General features: G+C 34.6%; 1 protein-coding gene across 2 annotated transcripts; it reads left to right on the top strand.

Moving 5' to 3' along the window:
- The first annotated feature begins 783 nt into the window (after nt 1–783).
- LOC129244934 (uncharacterized) lies at nt 784–23322 on the top strand. Of its 2 annotated transcripts, none has more exons than XM_054882850.1 (5): nt 784–1043; nt 18052–18098; nt 18258–18356; nt 21317–21539; nt 21771–23322. In XM_054882850.1, the coding sequence occupies exons 1-5, from the start codon at nt 1021–1023 to the stop codon at nt 23146–23148; spliced, it is 1770 nt and encodes a 589-aa protein (XP_054738825.1). In that variant the 5' UTR covers nt 784–1020; the 3' UTR covers nt 23149–23322. The 2 variants fall into 2 exon arrangements, with proteins under 2 accessions (XP_054738825.1, XP_054738824.1); XM_054882849.1 differs by lacking the exon at nt 784–1043 and adding an exon at nt 1747–2122.
- The last annotated feature ends 1431 nt before the right edge of the window (nt 23323–24753 follow it).

Genomic DNA, 24753 nt, shown 5'->3' with positions numbered 1-24753 from the left:
TAACTGAATTTCATGTAATTACTTTCCGAAGTTAAGAATAGTTTGCTAAAAATACCTACATATGTACATACATATTCATGCATGTATTTTCTGTTTTTACAAATGGGAATCTACTGAGTTGAATTTTCGGATTCAGTTAAAGGGGCCAAAATATGCTGACAGGTGTGAACTTAAGCTGGTCAATTGTAACTATTGCTACGCACGGTAACCCAAACTCAATTCTCACAACGAACTGCATAAATATTCCACGCTAACGATAAACACAGCAAATTTCATAGAGCAAAAAACCAAAGCTTTGAGAGCCTTGAAAGTGAGCTTATCTACAAACGAGGCTATGACCCGTAACAGCGGTGTAAGACCGCCCAAGCACGATGGGTGAATAACTTAAGTGAGAAGTACTCGTACCTCGTAGTTTGATTGTATGTGAGAATGTGCGCCAAAGGACAAAGCGACCGCTCACCTAAGGATATGTTATGTGCATCTTACAGATGTTTATGCTTCTAACGACTTGAGCGCCGTACTCTGAATTAGTCGATTACTGAAGTTGACGCGATAAGCACAAGCGGTTGCGCTTTATTATTTTTTTTTTTTTTCAAAATCGAGTTTCACTTTCAATACCGCCATGGCAGAAAGTTAATTTCTGGATAGTGTAGTAATGTGTATAGCTATATGAATTTTGAGTTATACATAGGTATATTCAGATTTTTCATTGATACAAATATTGATTTCTTAATTTACTTTTTTATTATACCGGTCTATATGTTAATATGTGTCTGACGCGAGTGTATACATATGTAAAATTAGAGGGCCATTTAAAAATACATATTTTTGCTATTTAAATGGAAAAAGACCTTGAACAGGTGATTGAATTCAAGTAACTGGAAAAATGGCATAGTGTGTCAAGAGTTAAGCAATTATCAAATCAGTTTTATAATATGTAAAATTGTTTGTAATGATAAACAAATTGGCAATAAAATATTTATATGAACTGCAGTATGAATATTAGAAAGTGACGACGCGATGGGTTGGCGCAATGCGAACAGGTATGGAACGTTTTAAAAGTTAAAAATACCGGTAGTTGTTTATTTTATTTTATTATGCATTGGTACGATGCTCAAACGAATTACTTAAGCTTCAACTTGCCAGATCGTACAAAATAAGAAAATTGAACAGGTCACAGTTCTCGTTCGAATGTTTATTTTCATAAGAACGTGCGTATTTTAATATTTGACAATGTGTTTATACTATGAAAGAGTTTAAAATAGAACGGTAAATTTGGTAAAATTAAAGAGTTGCTGAAGATGACTTCTGATTGAGGTCAAAATATCGCGTAATAAATATGAGCAAACGTCTACAATAATTTGTTGCAATGGCGCTAAATTTTGTTAACTGTTGAACTATTTAATATTTTTCGATATTTATATGTACTTTATTTAGTGAAATATACCTATACAGGTATAAATAATTTTTTTAGTGAAATGTGCCTTTCTATTTACTTAATATTTAACACTGGGTTCTTTTTCCTAACTAGTTTTCCCAAAATATGGTTTTTCAAGGCACCGAAATACTCGAGTATCGCATACTGCATCAACCTTCCACGAATATTTGCTGCAATAGTTAAGTGTACCCATTCAACACTATACAATAACATTCTTGCAGAATCGGTATTCACACCACTAGGCGCAATCAAGAATGGAATCACCTCGAAATACCTTCGAATTGCGGATTGTACATGGAGGGATCAGACAGCATGCAAAGTTAGCAGAACGTTATGACCCACCTACAACCACAAACAAACGTCAACATTGATAAATATCAAGCCTGTAGACTCACGGCAAAATATGTATCCCTCAATACATACGAAAAAGGAAAATATCTTCCACTTCCTCTGTGAATGCCCTGCCCTATGAAAGGCGAAGATGTTAACCATTGGCAAACCGCTTTTTGTAAACCTCGAAGAGCCGGCTGGTATAGGAGGAAACAACCTTATAAGGTTTCTTAATCGGACAGACTGGATATAGTCCTAAAGCAATAACCCGTATAACTTGTTGGTAACGAGAATGTGCCGACAAAATGGTGCGAAAGTGCTTATTGGATTCTTGAAGCTCGCTAAAAAATTTAAGTAAATAACGAAATATTTGAAAATGTTGGCAATGATTCTTAATTGAATACATTTTAATAATTGAGAAGACGAAGAAGAAGAGGAATTTATGTTTCGTCCAAATCAGTGTGGTACTAATGTATTTATTTTGGAAATGTGAAATTCCGTGTTAAGTATTTTTTTCATGAGACGTAGTAAGAAAAATACATACCACCCCTCTTATTTACAACAATTTTGAAAATGCAGTGCTAAGCAGTGATGGTAAATGATTTTTTGAAAAATCCCTACACAGCCCCAAAAAAATTCCCTACTTTTCCCTACGCTTACAAATAATTTTCCCTAAACAATTCCCTACATTTTTTCACCAATGTTTACACTCTAATGAAGCACTTGCAACGTCAAAATTGAAATATTTGCTGAAGTTTTGGACTTGGTGCTATTTTGATACTTTATAATAACAACAAATTTTATTTCAAATATATATAAATACACATATTTATTATATTATAAACACATATATAAAGACTTGGTGCTATTTTGATACTTTATAATAACAACAAATTTTATTTCAAATATATATAAATACACATATTTATTATATTATATTATAAACACATATATAAAGAAAAATTCAGCAAAAAGGCTAAAAATTAGACTTTTTCATTACATTCTGTTTAAAACAAGACAGAGTTTCTATTTTTTCAGAATCCGGCACGATTACTTTTAAGAGTGGGATTAAATGGTCCATCACTTGCAGCGCGTCATTATGCTCAGCGAAGAACATATTAAGTCTTAATTCGAAATTTCTGGAACCATTCGGTTTAGATACTCGATTAAAAAAAAAATCTGTTTATTTTAGGTGTCTTTTTTATTGCCTTCATATTTTTTTTGGTGCATTTCTGATTCGGCGTGCTTCTGAAAATCAGACTTGCCGCAGTTCAAAACCTTGTCGCACGCAGCACATTTGCATTTGAATGGATCGTTAGCCACAGCTTCCAACCAGCCACTAAAATTGTCGTCGTCAAGCCACTTGTTATTGAACTTTTGTTTCCGATACTTGCATTTTTTTTTTTCTGGTGTTCCTCTGAAGAGTCAGTCGAAGAGGGGGAACTCATATATAAATATATATGCGTTTTAAATATAAAAAAACTAAAACTAAATTAATTGCAAAACTTAATTCAAAATTGAAAAGCAGCAGAAAACTAACAATATTCGCGCGAAGAAAAAATCGCGTTAGCGTTAATGAAGAAAAAAACGGCAATGTTGCCGTATTGACGACTTTAAAAGTATTCTGCCATATAGAAAAAAAGTCAGGCATGAAACCTTACTGCCGATTTTTATTTTAAATGAACTTTTCTAATTTTCCCCACAATTTTAAATTTTTTTCTGTCCTTCTTGAAAATTCCTTAAATTTACAGAATTTAACAAAATCTGTCCTTCTTTTCCCTACACCCGCATTTTTCGACAAAAATCCCTACATATAGGGAATTTTCTCTACATTTACCATCACTGGTGCTAAGTTATGCAATTACAATATATTTTTTTAAATTTATTTGAGCCAGGTTTGTTTTAATGCAATCAATTACTTTTGTTTGAAAATGGTGGACCGGTTCTCTACACTGCTCATTATTTTCTGAAGTTGAAACAGAATATCCAAATTTCACATAATTATAACTAGGTATGTATATCAGTCAGGCTTATAAATTATAAAAGCAAGGGGAATCCATACAAGAATTAGAGTAAAAAATATTGTCATACGCCCAACGCGTACCTCTATGATGGTAGTCACCTTACCGCGGTGTAGGAGCTTTACTACTGATTGCTGGCAAACGGGGGATTGCAGACGGTGTCATGGACCAGCACACAAGCTAAGAACTATCTACAACGCACAGGCTGAAAGTAGACTAGTCAGTCGTTATGCTAGCTAGTATAAATTATTACCTCGAGAAAACCCCCCCAAACTCACGGTGGAACAGCTTTGGCGGTGAGCTTGTTTGACGGGTAGAGTCAAGTTTAATAGCGAACTCTAGGCAACATTGAAGTTGCTGAACGCTTTACGATATTTAAAACTTTAGTCCTAGATATATGTTCTCAACATGTTCCAATTTTCAAGCGTGTAAATTATAAGATTCCTTGGCGCACGAAATAACTTAAACATCATAAAAATTTTAGAAACAAGTTTTTTAAGAAGTTCAAGTTAACCTACGAAACCCGCTATTATGATTTTTTTATCCTCCACAGGAATAAATTTCGTGATTTAAATAAGTCTTTGTATAAGGAATACATTCACAAATTTGAGCGTAATATAAAAAGTAATCCAAAGAATTTTTAGCGATATATTCAATCGATTAAAAAGGTCTCTTCCATTCCTAATTCTGTTTTTTATAGGGGCGTAACTGCCTGCTCTGTCAGTGATGCAGTGAATTTATTTACTGATTTCTTTTCATCTAACTTCGTGTCTGATGAAGATATTCAGGAAGTACATTTGGCAGCCATTCACCATAATTTGTTGGGGAAAGCGTCTTCTTCAGTTGACTTTGGTTCGCTTGTTCTATTAGATGATGATGTCATTCGGATGTAGACGGGCTTTCTGTAACTTTGTTTAAAAAGTGTCGCTCTTTGGTGCAACCTTTTACACTAATTTTTAACAAATCCTTGGCTGAAGGAATGTTTATCGATGGTTGGAAGCTGAATTCAGTCACTCCTATTTTCAAAAGCGGTAGTAAAAGCGATATTGTAAATTACAGACCAATTTCCAAATTATCTGCTGTATCTAAACTTTTTGAATGCGTTGTTAAAGACAAGTTATATTTTAGCGTTAAACATCTAATTAGTCCTCGACAGCATGGTTTTGTAGCTGCAAGATCTACGTTATCTGACTTATCCGTATCTGATGATTGCCACGCAAGCTTCCAGAATCGTTTCCAAACTGACGCGATATACACGGATTTCTCTAAAGCCTTTGATAAAATCTCCCATACGATTTTAGTAACTAAATTGGCTTGTCTCGGTTTTCATTCTACTTTCTTTGATTGGATTCGGTCCTATTTAATAAAGAGATGCTGCACTGTGGTTATCGATGGAGTTTCTCCGAAACAGTACATTGCCACCTCTGGTGTACCCCAGGGTAGTATTTTAGGACCTTTGTTATTTCTTTTGTTTATTAATGATATTTGTTCGTGTTTGTCCTTCTCTATGCTGATGATCTGAAAGTGTACGCTGAAATAAGAAATTCTAGTGATTCAGCCGCTCTACAATCCGAGTTGAATAATTTATTTTCCTGGTGCCTTATGAATCGTATATTTCTTAATATTGAAAAATGTCACAAAATCTCATTTTCTAAGCTTCAAAACCCCCTTTATACCTCTTAATATATCAATCATACATACCCTGATTCGTCTGATGTGATAAAAGATTTAGAGTTTTTGTTTTTATTCTAAGCTTAATTTCATCACGCACCTAAATTATGCCGTTTCCAATTCTCTTGCTATGCTCGTTTTGTTAGATACCCCTCATCGCACTTCACTGACCCATATACTCTTACGATATTATACTCTGCGTTTGTTCGGTCCAAATTAGATTATGCATCTTTTATTTGGGGACCTTATCATGCAGTCCATATAAATCGAGTGGAGAAAGTTCAAAAAATCTTTGTGCGTTTCGCACTACATTCACTCAATTTCTCAGACCCGAAACCATCATACGAATATCGCTGTCGTTTGATTAGTCTCTTTCCATTAAGTGACAGAGGTACTTTTCAGGCAGTATTATTTATCTTTGATCTCATTAATGGACAAATTGATTGCCCGGTCCTTCTAGAAAGAATACAGTTTAATGTTCTTTGCAGAAATTTTCGCCGTTGCAAAATTTTTCGCGTTGGCTTTAGTAGGACATTATATAATGCCAATGCGCCTCTCGTTAGAACGTTGTCTGACTTTAATTATCTCACCTTCCTTTTAGATTTAGACTTTTCTAGGGCCAAACATGTATTACAAACGCAATTAAAAAATTACTGTCTATGTAAGAAATCTAAATAATATCTAGTATATATTTGTTACTAGCTTTAACCCGCGGCCCCGCTCGTGTAGGAGTAGTTTTGAGGGATTTAGGAAATATAAGGTTGTAAAGAAAGTCTTGCGGTATTTCCGCAAGCTTGTCTTTGCAAGCGCGTAGTTCTAGTTGTATTCGTCGCATCGGTTCACGCTAGAGCTTTTTGGAAAGCTCTTTTCACGTGCTAACACGTGTTTGATTAATTGTTGTTTGCTTTTAGTCGTTCGTGAGTTATAGCGTCGCAAACATGGAGCAAAATAAAGAGAAAATATGGCATATTTTACAGTACTACTACGATAAAGGCAAAAATGCATCTCATGCTGCCAATAAAATTTGTGCAGTTTATGGACCCGATACAGTTTCCATTTCCACCGCACAACGATGGTTTCAACGTTTTCGTTCTGGTGCAGAGGTGATCGAAGATGCGCCACGGTACGGAAGGCCTGTCTTCGAAAATTGCGATAAAATCGCTGAATTGATCGAAAGAGACCGGCATAGTAGCAGCCGTAGCATCGGCCAAGAGCTGGGCGTGAGTCATCAAACCGTTATAAACCATTTGAAGAAACTTGGATTCAAAAAGAAGCTCGATGTATGGGTGCCACACGACTTGACGCAAAAAAACATTTTTGCCCGTATGGATGCATGCGAATCGCTTCTGAATCGCAACAAAATCGACCCGTATTTGAAGCGGATGGTGACTGGCGATGAAAAGTGGGTCACTTACGACAACGTGAAGCGCAAACGGTCGTGGTCGAAAAGCGGTGAAGCTGCCCAGACGGTGGTCAAGCCTGGATTGACGGCCAGGAAGGTTCTTCGGTGTGTTTGGTGGGATTGGCAGGGAATCATCCACTATGAGCTGCTCCCCTATGGCCAAACGCTCAATTCGGACCTGTACTGCCAACAACTGGACCGCTTGAATGCAGCACTCATGCAGAAGAGGCCATCTTTGATCAACAGAGGCCGAATTGTCTTCCATCAGGACAACGCCAGGCCACACACATCTTTGGTGACGCGCCAGAAGCTCCGGGAGCTCGGATGGGAGGTTCTTTTGCATCCACCGTATAGTCCGGATCTCGCACCAAGTCATTACCACCTATTTCTGTCCATGGCGAACGAGCTTGGTAGTCGGAAGTTGTCCCCAAGAGAGTCCTGTGAAAATTGGCTCTCCGAGTTTTTTGACAATAGGGAAGCGAGCTTCTATAAGAGAGGCATTATGAAGTTAGCATCTCGTTGGGAACTCGTCATCGAACAAAACGGCGCATATTTGACTTAAATCGCATTATTACAACCAATTTTATGAACAATTGAAAATTCAATAAAAATACCGCAAGACTTTTTGGACAACCTTATATATATAAAAGAATTACAAACAATAAATTCATAGAAAATAATTTTTTATTAATAACCATAATATTACAATACCCGGCATCCGTTGCTATACCTCGTTGAATAAAATCAAAACAACCAATCAGAAAAATATCAAATATTCTATCTCAAACCGTTTTTGAACTTTGCATTTGGGTCATAGTTGAACAGCTTATGCGGATTATGAAGTCTAGAGTGTGCTATAAATAGTGGGAAATAGGAAAAACTAAGATTTTTTCGATTAAATTTAAGCAAATATTCGATTATTAGTGACGAATGAGAGTGGTGGCGCGGCCTGGGGGCTATGGGAAGGGAGTTTCATCATAAAAACATGCCTATAACCTTCATTGGGTGAAAATATGAATGTATTTGGTCATTTGGTGTTATCGTTTCGTAGTGATGCGCGGACAACGTACAGACATTCACCTTTATAGTATAGATTTCAGTTTTTTAAGTATTAATTTTGTTAATAACTTCTATACATTTTTAGCAATTTAATGTTTTCTTATGGGGTTAATGTAAGTTTTCTACACTGTTTAATATCAAATATTGTAAATTTGTATTTTAGTTCTGAAATTTATATCTTAAATGTATGTTCTGAGTTTTGGTAGACATTAAATAAATAAATAAAATAAATAAATAAATAATATGAAGCCTGCAGACTCACGGCAAAATAGGTATCCCTTACAATACATACTGTCTTCGTTGTAATCAACCGGAGAAAAAGGAAACTATCTTCCACTTCTTAACCATTGGCAAACAGCTTTTTGTAAACCTCGAAAAGCTGGCTGGTATAGGAGGAATCAACCTTATAAGGTTTCTTAATCGGGCAGACTGGATATAGTCGAGAAGCAATACCCCGTATAATATGTTGGTAACGAGAATGTGGAAACAAAATGGTGCGGAAGAATCACCACTTCATCCAACCAATTAATATCTTGCAACTGGATTATTTTAGTAACATACGAAATTTTTGGAAGTATTATTATTAGATATATAAATATAGTATATGTATGTATGTGAACATATTTATGTTTAATGTTATTTTATTGCATTTAAAAATTTATTAAGATTTTAATTTAACAAAAATATTTGCAGTCATAATATAAACTAGTTTTACAAATACATACAATTTTAGGCTATTCCAGCCTTGCCAATATATGTTTATTTATACCAGTCGCTTCATCTATTCTCCACTTGCTAACGCTTGGCAAAAAGAAATTAACTTCTAAACGTCATCGGAGAACCGGATGATAGATTACCATGGTGAAAAAAAATTTAAAAATTGATTGCCCACCAATATCAGCTAAACCGGCTCTCGGCGAATTTGAAAGAGTCAGCTGATAGGCTGACGTAACTGAAGTAATGACAACGGTTTGTTTACGGAAAAAACTGAGATTGTCGGGGTACTATGTGAAAAAAAGTTAATAACGTCTCCACCCAAGAATGATAGAGAAAATGATTACGCCTTCCGCAATCGCCGCGTCGTAAGAGTCCATCTATAATCAAACAAGATTAAGAGAGATTACTTGTTCGTGAAGAAGAAGAGTAGGCGAAAGCAATGGAAAAAATTAAACATAAGTAAATCATTAAACATAAGAAATTATACGTACACACGCATACTTTCTAGCCACGACGTCTTCCGCAAAAAACTGCATTTGGAGGCTTTATATTCATTTGTGCTTTAGCAATTTGAAACGCGGCTCTTCGTTTGCATTAGTTCGCATTTGTTTTAATCTCACAAATCACAGTTTATAAATAGATACACCTGATACTTAGCACGATTTATATAAAAGAACAAAATTTTAATATACATATTCGTGAAAAATAACATTTGTATTCAATATTTAATGAGCAAAAACTTCCAAACTCATTTCTGGAATTAAAGAACTTAAATTAATAACTAAATAAGGCACAACTTTATGCAAATATATTATTCCTACATAGCCATATAAAAAATATTTTATTAAGAAAATATTGTACTAGAAAAAATGAGACATTTCAAAATGACACTTCAATTTGAAGGTAAGTTGCAAGTTTCTACTGGATAAACTTATACTTATAAGAATTTGAAAGTGAGAAAAACAGCTGGCCGCAAAGAAAAAAAAACACGAATTAAAATTTGCGAATTGCAATTGCTAATGGAATTTGACGTTTTCCCTAAAAGAATCTGGCTTATTTATATAGCGTTTGGCTAACTCAAATTTCTTCTTTCTGTTAATATCTGAAATGTAGGGCTTTCGGCGTGACACTCTGCTATGATAACCAGCGTTATGACTTACTTTTTCATTCAAAGTATTTTGAATTTTGCGCGACTGATGCTACTATGTTGCGTTCCTTACGTGGGGTCAGTATTGTTCGGCTTGCGGCTTGGTGGTGATTAGTTTCCAATTTACTAATATAGTATTAACGTGATTAGTAATAACTCTTTGCACCGTAGAATGCGATTTGCCAATTGTTTTGCCGATTTTGCGCAGAGATTTGATTTCCAAGTGCAATTTAATAACAATTTTACGCATTTCTAATGGTAAATCCGCACTTCGTCCCGTTTTGCCACTTTCAATCGAGATTTTACGCGCAACTGAAACTGAATTGGCGATAAAAAACTAAGAAAAAACAATCTTATTTCGTTTTCAACAATATTAGTTAAAACACAAACGATTTTTACTGTTACTTTTGCAGCGGCAAAATCATGAGCTGAAAGTGTACGAATTAATATTTGCAGCACTTTACTACGTTTTCCTGCTTTCCTTGGAATCCTTCAGTGTGAGATGAAATAATGTTCCTTTTTCTATTGTGATTAATTGGGAGTTCGAGTAGTCTAGTATCTGCACCTCTGCGAGACATAGTGGAAAAAAAAATCTGAAAAAGAAAATTTGTATTGTAGTAGTTAGTTTCGTACCCTGCTTTTATGAATGATTTGTCCTCTTTCAGTCCTCTTTGTCCTCTTTCAGTCACTCCTTACTGTATAATTTACTTAATTTTGTTCCTGAACTCCTATTTGTTTTTTATAAAAATATGTCGACTGGTCTGCGTAGCTGAGTGAATGGAATGGTTGTATTCGGATACTGCCCTTTCTAACAGTTTCTCAAAATTTCGATGTCCCCCATTATCCTTAACACAACACATTATTTCGCTTAAGGTGAAGTGGAATCTTTCCACTTGGCCGTTAGCCTGACTCTTATATGGGGGTGTAGTATAGACTTCGATGCCTAATTCATCTTTCATCATAAATTTCATTGAAATGGAATTTAACGATGGAGAAAAATATTATATCTCTTAAGGGTCTCCTAACATCCTCTATGGCCCTACTATCTAATATTCTTGTTACTGCATATTTCGAAAATTTATATAATGCAGTCACAACTATCTTCCCTTCTGTTAAAAAGATGTCTATATGGACAGTGTGTCCTGGGAAGGTTGGCAATGGAGTTGCTGCGAGAACTTAGGTGCGCACCAATACTTTAAAACTATTTCGGCCTGTATCATATACTTCGTAATGACACTCCCCAAGTAGCACTAAAGTGCCGTTTTGATACCATTTTGAGACCTCCAACGGGCAGATATCTGCAGCTAACCAGAACTGTTGATGTAATGGAGAAAGTTGAAGGGATTTAGGATCGAGCACTGCCCCAGGCTGTCGAGGAAAGGAGCACCCAGTGGTCTTAACCGTATAGCTGCCAAGCCCGGACATTTACGGAGAAAGTGTTCCAATGTCCGGTAAACACACGGTACAGATTTTTCCCATGTTCCAATCCAGCCTACTTGGAACGATTACCCTGGCACAGAGAGATCTGTACGAAGTTCAAAGAAATGCGGCGTTAACTATCTAAAAAAGTTACCATGTCTCTTGGTCTCTGGAGACAGGCCGCCATCCTTTAACTCTTTCCGTCACGCTCTTTACTGCGACATAAAAAATTTATTTTTTGTTGTTAATTGGTGAATATGGAATACAAGTAACACACGAATGCAAAAAAAAAAATATTTATCGTTAGGTTTTTGAGAAACAAGGTGGTCACCACCATGACTGAAGGGTACAAAAATTTATTAAAACTAATGCACTCAATTACTTCACTTTTTTATTTATTTTTAGAAAAAAGACAATACAAAATTAGGTAATAAATTTACAAACAATTATTTCTTGTGAAAATCTGAAAAACATGTCTTTCCTTTTCGGAGGCAAAGTGGAACGTGGCATGTTCTGCATTGCCATACTGTGCGGACAGGGACGCGTTTGGTACTGCAAAATGCGCATCTTCTAGGTGTGCCTCTAAGCGGTTGGTGTCTATTACTCTCATGGCGGATTTCAGCAGGCACGCTAGGCTTATACCGTTTTATAGCAACTGGTACAGGAGATCTTGGGCTTGATCCATTGCTGATCGCGGAACTTCCTGGAGCTCGCTTGTTTACGTAGCAAGGTGCTAACATCCCCTGATAAATAGAGTGGCGAAAGTCCTTCAATGTCAACTCATCCAAATGAGGTCTGTTAATCAGAAGCTCTTTGTAAGCTATATAGCTATTGATAACGCAGCAATCCAAGAAATGAAAAAAAAATCGGTGCCACCACTTTTGGGATTTTCGGCCGATGGAGTAACAGGCTTTTAATTGATCGAATTTATCAACGAAGTTCATATTGCTGTTGTATTTCTTTACAGCGGATGGTTTATAATTATTTCTGAAGTTGCGGCGAAGAATTTCAAGCATAGGACGGACTTTATATAACTTATCATAGTCTGGATGCTTTCTAGCAGGCATGAGATTATTGTCATTCAGATGCAAGCATAGAGAAGGTCCTTTCCATTTAGGAGGCTGCAAGATCGTAGAGCTAACAATATTATTCTGACTTACAAAGTTTGATAATGGTATGATATGAATAGCTCTTCATGGATATTCTGTACATCTGCCCCACACACATCCAATATCGATTTTCACACTGGCCACTCAGGCGTGTCTAGATTTTCATCCTCATCGGAACTGGCTTCACATTCAGGTCCTAAAGGTAAATCTTCATACAAACATTCTTCAATTTCCCTTTGCGTCAATGATAGCTGCATTATTGAAATAATTGGCTAAAATATTGTAAATACCAAAGAAAGTCCCACTCATAGTGACCGTATAAAAAAGCAAATTCTAGGAATACTTACGTCACAGTGGTTATTGTTGCTAACCACCACTGATTATAAAAAATATTCGTAAAATAATCGAAGTTTAAGCGAGAAAGCAACCACTGTGTATCAAACACACCACAAGAACTAAATTTGCATAAAAATCAAACCATAAACTGCGTTATTGAATTTATTATGAATTTTTACTTCTAGCTTTCACAAAAACGCGCGGCAACGGATTTTTACTTAAAATTTTCTCAACACGTGGTGGGTGTATTTCTAGCTATTAGCGTCCTCTTCACTTAAAAGGAAGCAATAATCAATATTCGTGCAAAATTAAAAACATAGATGTCCCCAACCGTCGTAAAAAAAATAAAAAATAGGTGGTTAGCAACGGAAAGAGTTAACCCGATTGCACTTTGAGCAGGGACGGAAATAACGGGAAAGTCGATGGGAAGTAAGTGTAAAACGACCTTAAGAGCAGTACTGGGGCAAGTTCTACATGTTTCGGTGATGCCAAAATAAACTATCCTTTGCACCCTCCTCACTTAGTGATGTTATAGCCTCTTCTAAAAGCTTCCCACCATACCAGGCATTCGTACGTTAATAGTGGCAGAACTACTCCGTTGTACACCTAAAGAACGAATTGTCGCTTGAGTCCCCATTTATAACATAGTCAATCACTGATTGTTGTCCAAGTGCGTTACTAAAAGTGTAATTATAGTTGAAGCTGTGGCAGAAAAACGTATTGTTTATTCTTAAACTATTTGAGTACAAAAATTTGTTAGTAGCTCGTCATTTTCCTTGATAACATACTCGTTAAAACGTTGTTTAAGTTACATAATTTTGAAAATACAGAATTGTGAGCCAAAGGAATTTACGTTATTTAAAAGTTATTTCACATTTTTTGCAAAATTTCTCCTAAAAAGAATATTTTAGAGCAGAATTGAGGACGGCTTCCGGATATGACAATTCCATTATCACCGCTTTAGAGTGGTCGTTTAGCATGAGGGGCACAGAAAAGTGGTCGAAAACTTGAAAGCCAGGCGAAATGACTTGAAGAAATTTGCAAATGTCGAACAAAAAAAGCTGTATTTAATGTTTTTTTTACTATAATCTAATTTTCAATTTGTTTTAAAATGTTCCCTTTGTGTAGATAAAATCGATTGTGTACTCATCGAAGCAAAATTACATACATATAAGTACTCTGAGTGATACTACTTAACAAGGAATATTGTGAACTTTTATAAAAAAAATATAAATAATGACAATTTTAAGCAGTTATTTTCGTTGGAAAAATTATTCACAACATTTACAAGGAATATTGACATACAGGTAAAATTCCTAAAAGTATGATGACACTTTTCGCTAGATTCCAAGGTTTACTTATTTTAAATATTGCTCACACCGTTACCACGAATATCTTCAAGGTTTCGGAAAACTTGTAAAAGAATTATCATTGCACACAGGAAATTTTTATTTTGCCAAATATTCGGAAAATGTATACTACACTAAAGAAATCGAATATGATTCCTTTAAAACTATAAGTTAAAAAAAAAACCAACTTTTCTAATATTGTTAACAATGAAAATATTGATTATAATTGTCAAGCCTTAAAGAAAGTTGTTTATAAAAATGTAAAATATAAAACAATCTCTTGTTAAGCTTTATATTTAAACTATATATAATAAATATACAAAATTTTGCGTATCAAAACAGAAAGGTCTACTCGTATGTGTTATAATATCCATATAAAAAATATACGTAGTTAGAATTTTCTTGTACAATCATTCAGAGTAGGCAATAAAATTGATTATTGATTATATTAAATGAATTATCGAAATATCCAAATTTGTAAGTAAGCCATTCCTACTGTATTGGATAAATACTTGGTTGACATATGAACATACATTAATATATGCATTTCGTAAAAAGAAGTTCAGTCTAAATACGCCTTAGCCTACAAAAAAAAATATTGATTCAGAATTCAAAATTTATACCATTCTCCAATCACTACATAAATTACTTTTTAACAATTTCTTGGAAATCATTATTATGAAGCTTAGTGGATATAAAATTTGCAATGCTGCTGATTCAATTCGCAGTAAAAAAATGTTGCCAAAATTTCAACTATATATTTTATGAAGTTTCACCAATTTTGGAAATATATAAAGATGCTTTCCATTTCAATTCAATCGGGCTATTCGGGTCATGTTCTTCGATTTCGACGTAACTCAAATATGTTGCCCTCTGGTCAAAATAATGAGACACGTATTTTTTTGTTCGCCCGAAAAAAATGTTTTTCAAGAGTTATCGGCAATTTTGTTTTTCAGCAAAAAAAAAAAATTGAAATTTTTTCGAAATTCAATATTTAAAAAAGTGTATTTTTTTTATAACTTTTTCCAAATTAAGAGGACACCTCAAACTTCAATTGAGCTGAATGCCCAGTAGCTAAAATGAGTTGTTTTTGAGTAATGAATTTTTGAGTAAAAAACCTGTTTCGCACTTTTTGTTTTTTGCAAAATAAAAAATTTTCAACTACTTTCTGGCAATTTTTTCTACATGAAGTCGTTCGTGTAAGTAATGACGATCATTTTGAACACAGAATTATTAAAATCGGTTCATTTTTGACTAAGTTATGGGAATTTAAAGAACAAAATTTCTTATATGATTAAAAAAATCGATTTTGAGCCGAAAAACAAAATTGCCGATAACTCTTGAAAAATTTTTTTTTCGGGCGAACAAAAAAATACGGGTCTCATTATTTTGACCAGAGAGCAACATATTTGAGTTACATCGAAATCGAAGAACATGACCCGAATAGCCCGGTTGAATTGAAATGGAAAGCATCTAAACCGAATAATGAAAATGCTTGTGAAGAAAAATATATAACCAACTTTGGTTAAAAATAACCAAAACGTCAACACTTTTCAATTAATGTGTCCTTGTAAAATATTTTTGGATTCCGCTAAGTTTTATTCCAACTTAGATGTAGATGGACCAAATCTCATTGGGATATATTCATTGCTAAACAAAGTTTCATGTTGTCGACAAACTGGATTTCTTGTACCAATTTCCAGTACCAATTTTTTATTGTTGTTTTTATTTTATCATATTAAACTAAACTAACTAAACTAACCAAGCATTCTTTTTTTTGTATTTGTTTAGTTTACATTCTCACATATTATTTTTTAATTTAGTTCTTATATCTAGTTTTTTCTGAAACTTTTTATGATGATGCACTCAAAAGTACAGTGGTTCTCTAAAAATATCATTCGATTTTATACATTACTTAAAGTGAAAATAATATCCGCGGTTTTAATGCCTTCTGTCAGTGGCCTTATTTGCCTTTCGAAAGAGAAATAACGCTACTGTCCATTATTTCCGAGGGAGTTATCACACTGCACTCCACACAGCGCCACATTGAATTGGAGGTTTAATCGGATTACCAAGCATTTGCAAAAAATTTTGTGTTCAGTACAAAATTGGCCTGATAAAAAGCTTGTTGTAAAGAGGTCTGAAATTGTAAAAGTTAACGGAAAAATACACATATTTCATCTAAATCATATAAACCTCAAGTTAATTTCGTCATTGAATGTTCAGAGCTTTTTACATGCTCTCAGTTTAAAAACTTAATCCATTAGATATCAAAACAAAAGTACAAATAAAGGGTTAAAGCATTTAAACAAATCACAGCATGGGCGAAATTTCGTTGTAATTAAAATAGTTTAGATGGCTTACATACATATATGCTATGTGCAGTAGTTGAAATAAAATATCTTTATAACATATTTCACTTATACATACATATCCCTGGCAACTGTAATACACAACTAAAAAACAAATTGTGGTATGCTTATGTAAGCAATTAGATTAATAAATAAGGTAACGCCACTCAGCCGTTTTTCGTTGAGTATTCGCTAAAGTAGCATCAGTTATAATAAACTCTAATTTTAGTTTTAATTTGATATCAGTAAAAGTATTAAAATATAAGAATCTTGGAATCCTATTTAGATAATACAACGATTTAGCTGATATTAGGCAAGATAATATCAGCTAAATCGTTGTATTATCTAAATAGGATTCCAGGATTCTTATATTTTAATACTTTAGGCAAGATAATATCAGCTAAATCGTTGTATGTAATGTAATGTATTCGTAAGTCAGAAAAATTGTATTATTAATGCTTTAGAAAATATAGCAAAAGCAAGTATTTCGCTTCTTGATTATGATCAATGAGTACAATGTGGCTTCAGAAATTCATATCTGCAAAAAACAAAAAAATAGAATTGAACCATGAACATTTTCGTGAGATTATTTTTTTCTACAGTCCACGTGGAGTAACAAGGCAATAAAACAACAAAAAACCATTCATTAGCACCGTAAAAACAGGAACAATGAATTATGTCGAACATCAATCACCTTGTGGTAAAAAAGGAGTGTTCGCATTGAATCCCACACAATTTAAAAAACGCCCTAGACACGCGGCTGGATAAGTGCTTTGAAAATTGGTTTGCAAAAGTGTATTGATCATCATGGAGAATATTTTGAAAAACAATAAGACCATTTTCAATCACCTATGTTCATTTTTTCATTGTTAAGCCAGGAATATAAATAGCAACCCTCGTATATAACCGCATTTGTATGCTTTTACTAATATTTGAGTATATCTTTGGACGCCTTAGTGTTAGATTTTAGTTGTTTGATACATTTTTGGCCAGAATATTTCTATAGTTGATTCTTGACAATAATGTACACCTAATTCTCTTTTTACTCCAATTTTTTGGGAACGTATCTATCGTGTAAAAGGAGAATTAGGTGTATATCGATTTATATAGTACTAGCTTTAATCCGCGGCCCCGCTCGCGTAGCAGTAGTTTTGAGGGACTTAGGATGTATATAAAAGAATTACAAACAATAATTTTAAAGAAAATAATTTTTTATTAATAACCATAATATTACAATACCCGGAATTCGTTGCTATACCTCGTTGAATAAAATCAAAACAACCAATCAGAAAAATATCAAGCGAAATTAATTTTATTAGTTTTCTATCTCAAACCGTTTTTGAACTTTACATTTGGGTCATAGTTGAACAGCTTATGCGGATTATGAAGTCTAAAGTGTGCTATAAATAGTGGGAAATAGGAAAAACTAAGATTTTTTAAATTAAATTTAAGCAAAAATTTGATTATTAGTGGGAAGGGAGTTTAATCATAAAAACATGCCTATAACCTTCATTGGGTGAAAATATGAATGTATAAAAATTTTTACGTCATTTGGTGTTGTCGTTTCGTAGTGATGCGCGGACAACGTACAGACATTCACCTTTATAGTATAGATTTACACTTCTATTGAAAATAATTTAATACTGCTTGGCGCCAATACTTTGAAGCGGTTACTAAACAACCAAATATTGTTTACTTGCAGTAATAACTACAATAGGAATCGTTCATTTTCCGAACCAGATTTAACAAGTAAGATTACTGAAAACTTCTTATAAAATATCATTACGTATTAAGCATATTTATATATTGTGAATCGCGTGAAAATGATTCGTGTTTAAAAAATATGTGTCAAATACATACATACATACATACGTACGCATAATAAAAATATTTATCTCTTTCTAATAGATCCATGTAAGCTTTTGAATCGCTTTACCATTAAATATCCACATGAGTATATTTCGATCGATGATTTGAAATTCTTCAGACGAAAGGCATACCCACCGGGTAAGTTCAGTGTTCAATGCCGAATTAACGTAAGTGAAGAAAACTATATTTGAAAAAAATGTTGATGTATACCTATGTAGCCGTCGTGGCTGAATAGGTTGGTGCGTGACTATCATTCGGAATTCACAGAGAACGTAGGTTCGAATCTCGATGAAACACCAAAATTAAGAAAAAGTTTTTTTCTAATAGCCATGAAAAAGCTCCTCATAAAAAATATCTGCCGTTCGGAGTCAGCTTGAAACTGTAGGTCCCTCCATTTGTGGAACAAGACGTACGCCACAAATGGGAGGAGGAGCTCGGCCAAACACCCCAAAAAAAAAAGAGTGTATGCGCCACTTATATATACATATATATATGTGTACTTGTATATGCACATCGCATTTTATTTACATTTTTTCATGGCCGCGCGTTACTACTTACATACATATGTATACATACATACATGTACGTTAAAAATATCCGTTGCGGCTTACTTTGATAATAACATTTACAATAATGATTACATAATCCATTTACTTAGTGTGCATTATGGAGTCTTTTCAATCTGAAGTAATTACAATATTATATGTTAATACAAAATATGTAGAAAAATTGGAAATTTTTTATTCTCAAATATTTAATGGCATCTCAATATTTTTATTTTAGTTTGCAAAGAAATCTGTTCTCGTCCCATATAGTGACAGTGAGTGTGAAGAAGAAACTTGTGTGAGAAATAAAGGTTTCAAAAAGCAAAAAATGTTGCGAAATAGGTCGTTGCTAAGAGGAAGATGGGGTCTTCAACCTAAGCATACATTATGGCTATATAAGGCGGTTATACGACCTATTTTATCGTATGGTTCGGTAGTTTGGTGGAAAGCTCTAAGGAGAGAGTACTATACCAAATTACTCGGCAGAATACAAAGATCAGCCTGTGCAATAACGGTCGGTGCAATCAAATCATGTCATAGAGAGGCTCTTAATGGACTGATACACGTTATTCCAGTAGACCTACATATTAAGAAGACGGCAACCATGAGTGCTTTTAGGTTAAATGAAGCGGGTCGTTGGAAAGAAAAAACTTATGGTCATGCAAGCCTATTGTTGCGACAAACTCAGTCAACCTCGGAGAGGACTGACTTCATCGTCCCGACGGTAACATTCAATAGGAATTTTGCCACTCTCTTTCCATCTAAAATATTATTGATTGTGGTGTTGGACCTGGTATATATTCTCACAGACTTAAAATTTAGAAATATGTGCGTCTCCCTAATACCAGCAGTATCTTCCAGGCGGAAGACTGTAAGCTATTAATCGTAAATTTCTATTTTAAGGGCAATATCGCTATCGTTTCGGATAGCCAAGCTGCAATCCAGGCACTGGGTTCGGTTACAACAATCTCTAAAGTGTTGGAACATAGTAGGAATAGCCTCATCACCTTGAGTGAAAACCATAAAGTTACATTAATCTGGGTCCCGGGATATCGGAACATTGAAGGTAACGAAAAAGCAAATGAACTGGCAAGAGGGGGATCTGCCATGAATAACGCTCTTGCAGAATCGGTATTCACACCATTAGGTGAAGTCAAGAATATAATTTCCCTAAAATACCTCTGAATCGCGGATTTTAGATGGAAAGACTAGACGAAATGCAAAATGCGGAACGTTAAGGCCCACCTACAACCTCCAGCAATCGTCGACATTGATAAACATGAAACAATGGGACGCCTGGAGACTAAAGGCAGTCATAACTGGTTTTTGGTCTATCCGAGAACAAACGGCCAAAATGGGTATCCCTCACAATACATACTGTAACAGTTGTAAACAAGCGGAGAAAATGGAAACAATCTTCCATTTCCTTTGTGAATGCCCTGCCGTATGGAAGCACAGAATGTTAACCCTGGGCCAACCGCTGTTCGAGAGTCTCGAACAACTGTCTGGCTTAGATGCCACCAACCTAATAAGGTTCTTGAGCCGCACAGACTGGATATAGTCATGCCAGGCACGTGCGCAGACCCTCAGATTTAGGGGGGTTCCAACTTTTGTTGCAGTCTGATGTGACTTTGCTTGTGTTTATAAATTTATGACACAGTACACGCTTAAGTCACAGTTTTGGATATGATGAATCATTGATTGGTGATAAGGATAAATAATAATCAAAAAATTCGTATATAAATAAATAAAAATTGTGGAAAGTCATGTACAGACAAATTTAGTGCGATAGATAGTGCCATAAATTAACATTTTTGGGGTCTGGGTAATGAAATAAGGCAACAAGACCGGTTACTATCGCGTATGACGCGCAAGTGCGATCAACGAAGAAAATCTGTAAGCAGCAGTTTTGAATGACTAATTTAGACATATGAGAATATAGCAACTTTATATAAATATTATATCGCCTATTTAAATCATATTCATAAGGAATTAAAAAATGTATCTTTAACCTTTGGTAGACCCACTGGGGCAGGACTCACCCCACAAAATATTTCATAGGTTGTAGTTTGTTTATTTGTAACATCTGGAAATATCCTGTTAGCTGTATTTTAGCAATTTACCCCCGATTTTACTATTCGACAGTTGCGCCGGAATAGCTATGGTCGCATATTTTATGAAAAACTGTAAGTATAAAAACTACATTATGATGCCAGTAGACTCTATTCATAGCGCTATAGAGTCTTTTACTCGGCAAAGAAATGTGTGGGTTCCTGGTGAATGGTTCACCATTATTTCAAACACGAGAACAAATCCAAGAAGTTATGAGTGTAAAGTAATGGAAATTTTGAATTGAAAGACTGGACAAATTCCTTCTTGGTCACTTACGTTAATACGGCGGTTATGACTCCATATATAAAGATAAGATAAGATAAACCAGGCTTTATTCAAATAATTTCAGTGGGTTGTGAATACTACTAACATATTGTACCTCTAATTATTAAATTTCACTCCATTTGCATAACTTTCCAAATGTTCTTCCTACACTTACAGACTTCCACACACGGAGCATAATTTGTCTGCAGTCAAGTGATGAACCAGCGCTTCCATTTAGTTCCCTTAAATCTGAGTACAAGCGGCAATTTCGAGATTTAAAATTTTATTTGAGGCCAAACCTTTTAAGACAATCTACATCATTGCATTTAGAAGGCTTAATGCAAGATAAATCAGAACATCAGGAGCAATTTCATTGGTATACGTCAGATGACTTAGAATTGTAAGTAGGAACCTAATCAAACTTTCAACGCAAAAAGTTCTTGACTAAACACCTACTAAAACTGCCAAAAATTACATTAGTACATTATTTCCTCTGTGTTAATATTATAATTATAATTTGAGGAAATACACGTGATGTAAAAATACATTAACATATTTCGCTATTCTTATATTATGGTAAATAAATGGTACACGTGCATATGTTTAATGTTTTTTATTATTTATATTATAGCTGCCGTTCAATTCCTGCTAAAAATTCCGAAAACTTATTTATGACCGGGGATATAAATATGGAACCCGAATATCGTTCATCCTATATATCCTACCCAATGGTGGATCGCACTACAAAAATACTACCCCGTGAGGTATTTCGTCTGGATCCCGACCCAATAAATAAAAAACTCCAGCCAACAGCAGAGGGAGCGATTGCAACCAAGAAATCTGTCGATAATAAAATATCACGTCAGCTTGCCGCTCGTAATCTTCAAATATGCCACCCTCAGCACTGTGTCCCAGAGACGAAATACAACACTAACCCATCTGAGTACAAACACCAATTCGTGCAATTTCCTATCGAGAAAGCACACTCCATACCACAAATAAGTAATCTTAAAATACAAGGTAAATTTGGGGGCGTGCCAGAGTATCAAGACTGTTTTAAAATGTATGAGAACTATTCGAAGAGCGCGCCTATAAAAAAAGTTGACAATTTACGTGTATCTGGTGCTGAAGTGATAGAAAAAATGAATGATAACACTAAAGTGCCAGAGTATCGTGAGAAATTCCGTGAACCACCAAAAAATGTGTCAAAAGAAAAGCCACTTAAAACCTATGACCATTTACATTTAAACGGTCAATTTTCGAAAGATATACCGGAATATTACGAAAGCTTTCGTGATCCGCAGATTAGACAGATGCCGGAACGTGGCAAATGTCGGGAACCATATCTACGCTTCAAAGGTAAAATAGAATTTAACCCCGAATATCGCAACACTTTTTTAGATTTTCCACGTTCACGTCCAATCGTGTGCAAACCAACCTCCACATTTCGTCTACCAACCACATCGGCTATATCCAATACGGTGGCTATGAAAAGTACAAAAAAATCGCCGTGTCGCAAATTTAAATCATCTTCCCCGCAAAGAGTCGAATGTAATGAAGTTGTACCCATTACGGATATCACCATAACCCCGGAGTATCGACGTGCTCATTACCAGTATCAGTTACGCGAGCGCACTTCTGCGAGCAAACCAAAAGTGGAGAAAATAGGGGAAGCTAGCATTGGACATGCATCCAAAACTAAATATGCATCAATTGTAGCGCAACGCAAAATTTCCGAGTCATCGGACACGTCCAACAAACCTTTATATATGCAGAAACGACGTACTTCGAGCCATCGCCAAGCAAACATGGGATACCAATATGGCATAGGTGGACCTACTAGTTGTGCAACGAAAAAGGTGCCAAAATTTGGTAGACGTGCTTCTGTGCTGCAAAACACATCTAATTTGGAAACTGGATTTGGGCAAGATAACGACGAGTCTTTTGTGGTGCTTAATGAACCATGTAAGCAGTCGCACTGGATGAAGAAATCGTGGTATGAATCATAAATAGGAGATATGTGTATGTGAAATAAATTTATTAGTTGCGCAGTTGTATTAACTTATGTGTAGTGAAAAGTGTGTATGTCTCAAAGCCTAAATTTTTATAAATATTAGTTTTACTATTTCGGAGGAGGGTTTTATTCTATTTGCATCAAATTGTGAAAAGAACTTGAGTTTGAGAAAAAATCTTCGACTGATTGCAATTTTAAAATGAATAAGAAATATTTTCATTGCTAACAAATCAATAAACGAAAAATGAAAGAAAGTGGTTTTGCATTTTCAGATTGTTATGAATGTAGGTAAGAATTCATAATATGCACGTACATAATCGAATATATGTAAGTAGTATATCGTTGGTTCTCCTGGCATAGAACCGTCTATTGTTAAGTAAAAAATAAATGTAGTATTGATCCTATAGAGCATGCTAACTCATTTCCGTTTATTTAGGTATATTTTAAAAACTTTAATATGTGAACAAAGTTTATTCGGGAAATGTACTCGTATTTTAAAACGACATAACATTTTCCATTTCTTTGATTAAATATAAGTTCTATTGAAGGTTTCTGTGGTGAGAGCACGTTAAATTTCCGGTAAGTACATGGTACTAATTAGAAACACAGCATGCCCATGCCTATACCTATCCTTTCGTAACATACATATAACATATCAGATTGATCGAACGAGTGTGTGAATACGAATCCACGAATATGAATACGTGTGAAATGAAATGTAATGAGCGGGCAGAGTGTTATGATGGCGAATCCTGGATTACGTTGCACAGATTGGATTAAAAATTTGAACAGAGAGAGGTAGAGGTTAAGAATGATAGAGAAGAAGTTTGCGCTTTCCGAATTCGCCGTGTCGTAAGAGTCGTGCGTGACATCACATTAGCTGAGTTGTGCAGTATTGCCAACCATTTGCTCTTCGCAATAAATTTAGTTCTTTTTATACCCAAAATGCGAACATATTTAAGTTTGGTGTTTTTTTTTAATTTAAAGCTACCGAAACTGGAAGTTAAAAAAAACTGTATTATTAAACAAAAGAAGATTAAAAAAGGTCACTCTGAGAAGATTTTAATACCAATGAAAATTGATTCTTATAAAATTTGATACTTTCAAGTGCAAATTTAATTTTTTGCTTCTTTTAAGGTTATGCAAGAATATTAAATATTCTTCTCTCAACTCTTCTTAACATTGAAAACCTTTTTACACATTTTAAAAAGCGTTTAAATTTACTGAATGCGAATTAAATCCATAAGGCCTCAAGAGATGTAATCACAGTAAAAGTTAGCAAAAAAATACCAGAAAATACTGATGAAACCATAACGACCTTTTTACAAAAATAGTACCTTATCTTGTTATTATATTGTATAATACATAACCTCAAATATAGTAAAAAAGTTGTTCTCTTAACAAAAGAGTTTCTCTTAACAGAAAACTCATAATTAAATTGTATAATACATAACTATAACACATTAATATCAGAATATGACTGCTGGAAGGAGAAGAACACCAACAATAACGGCAAAAAATGCTAAATCAAGTTACTAAAATGGTAATCTGGCCATGCTGGTGCTAATATGACGTCGCTCATTGTCAAATTCGCTGAGAG

This window comes from Anastrepha obliqua, chromosome 4, assembly GCF_027943255.1.
Source record: "Anastrepha obliqua isolate idAnaObli1 chromosome 4, idAnaObli1_1.0, whole genome shotgun sequence".
NCBI lineage: Eukaryota > Metazoa > Arthropoda > Insecta > Diptera > Tephritidae > Anastrepha > Anastrepha obliqua.
Note: the sequence above shows the minus strand (reverse complement) of the source record. Positions and strands in the feature narration are given on the sequence as shown.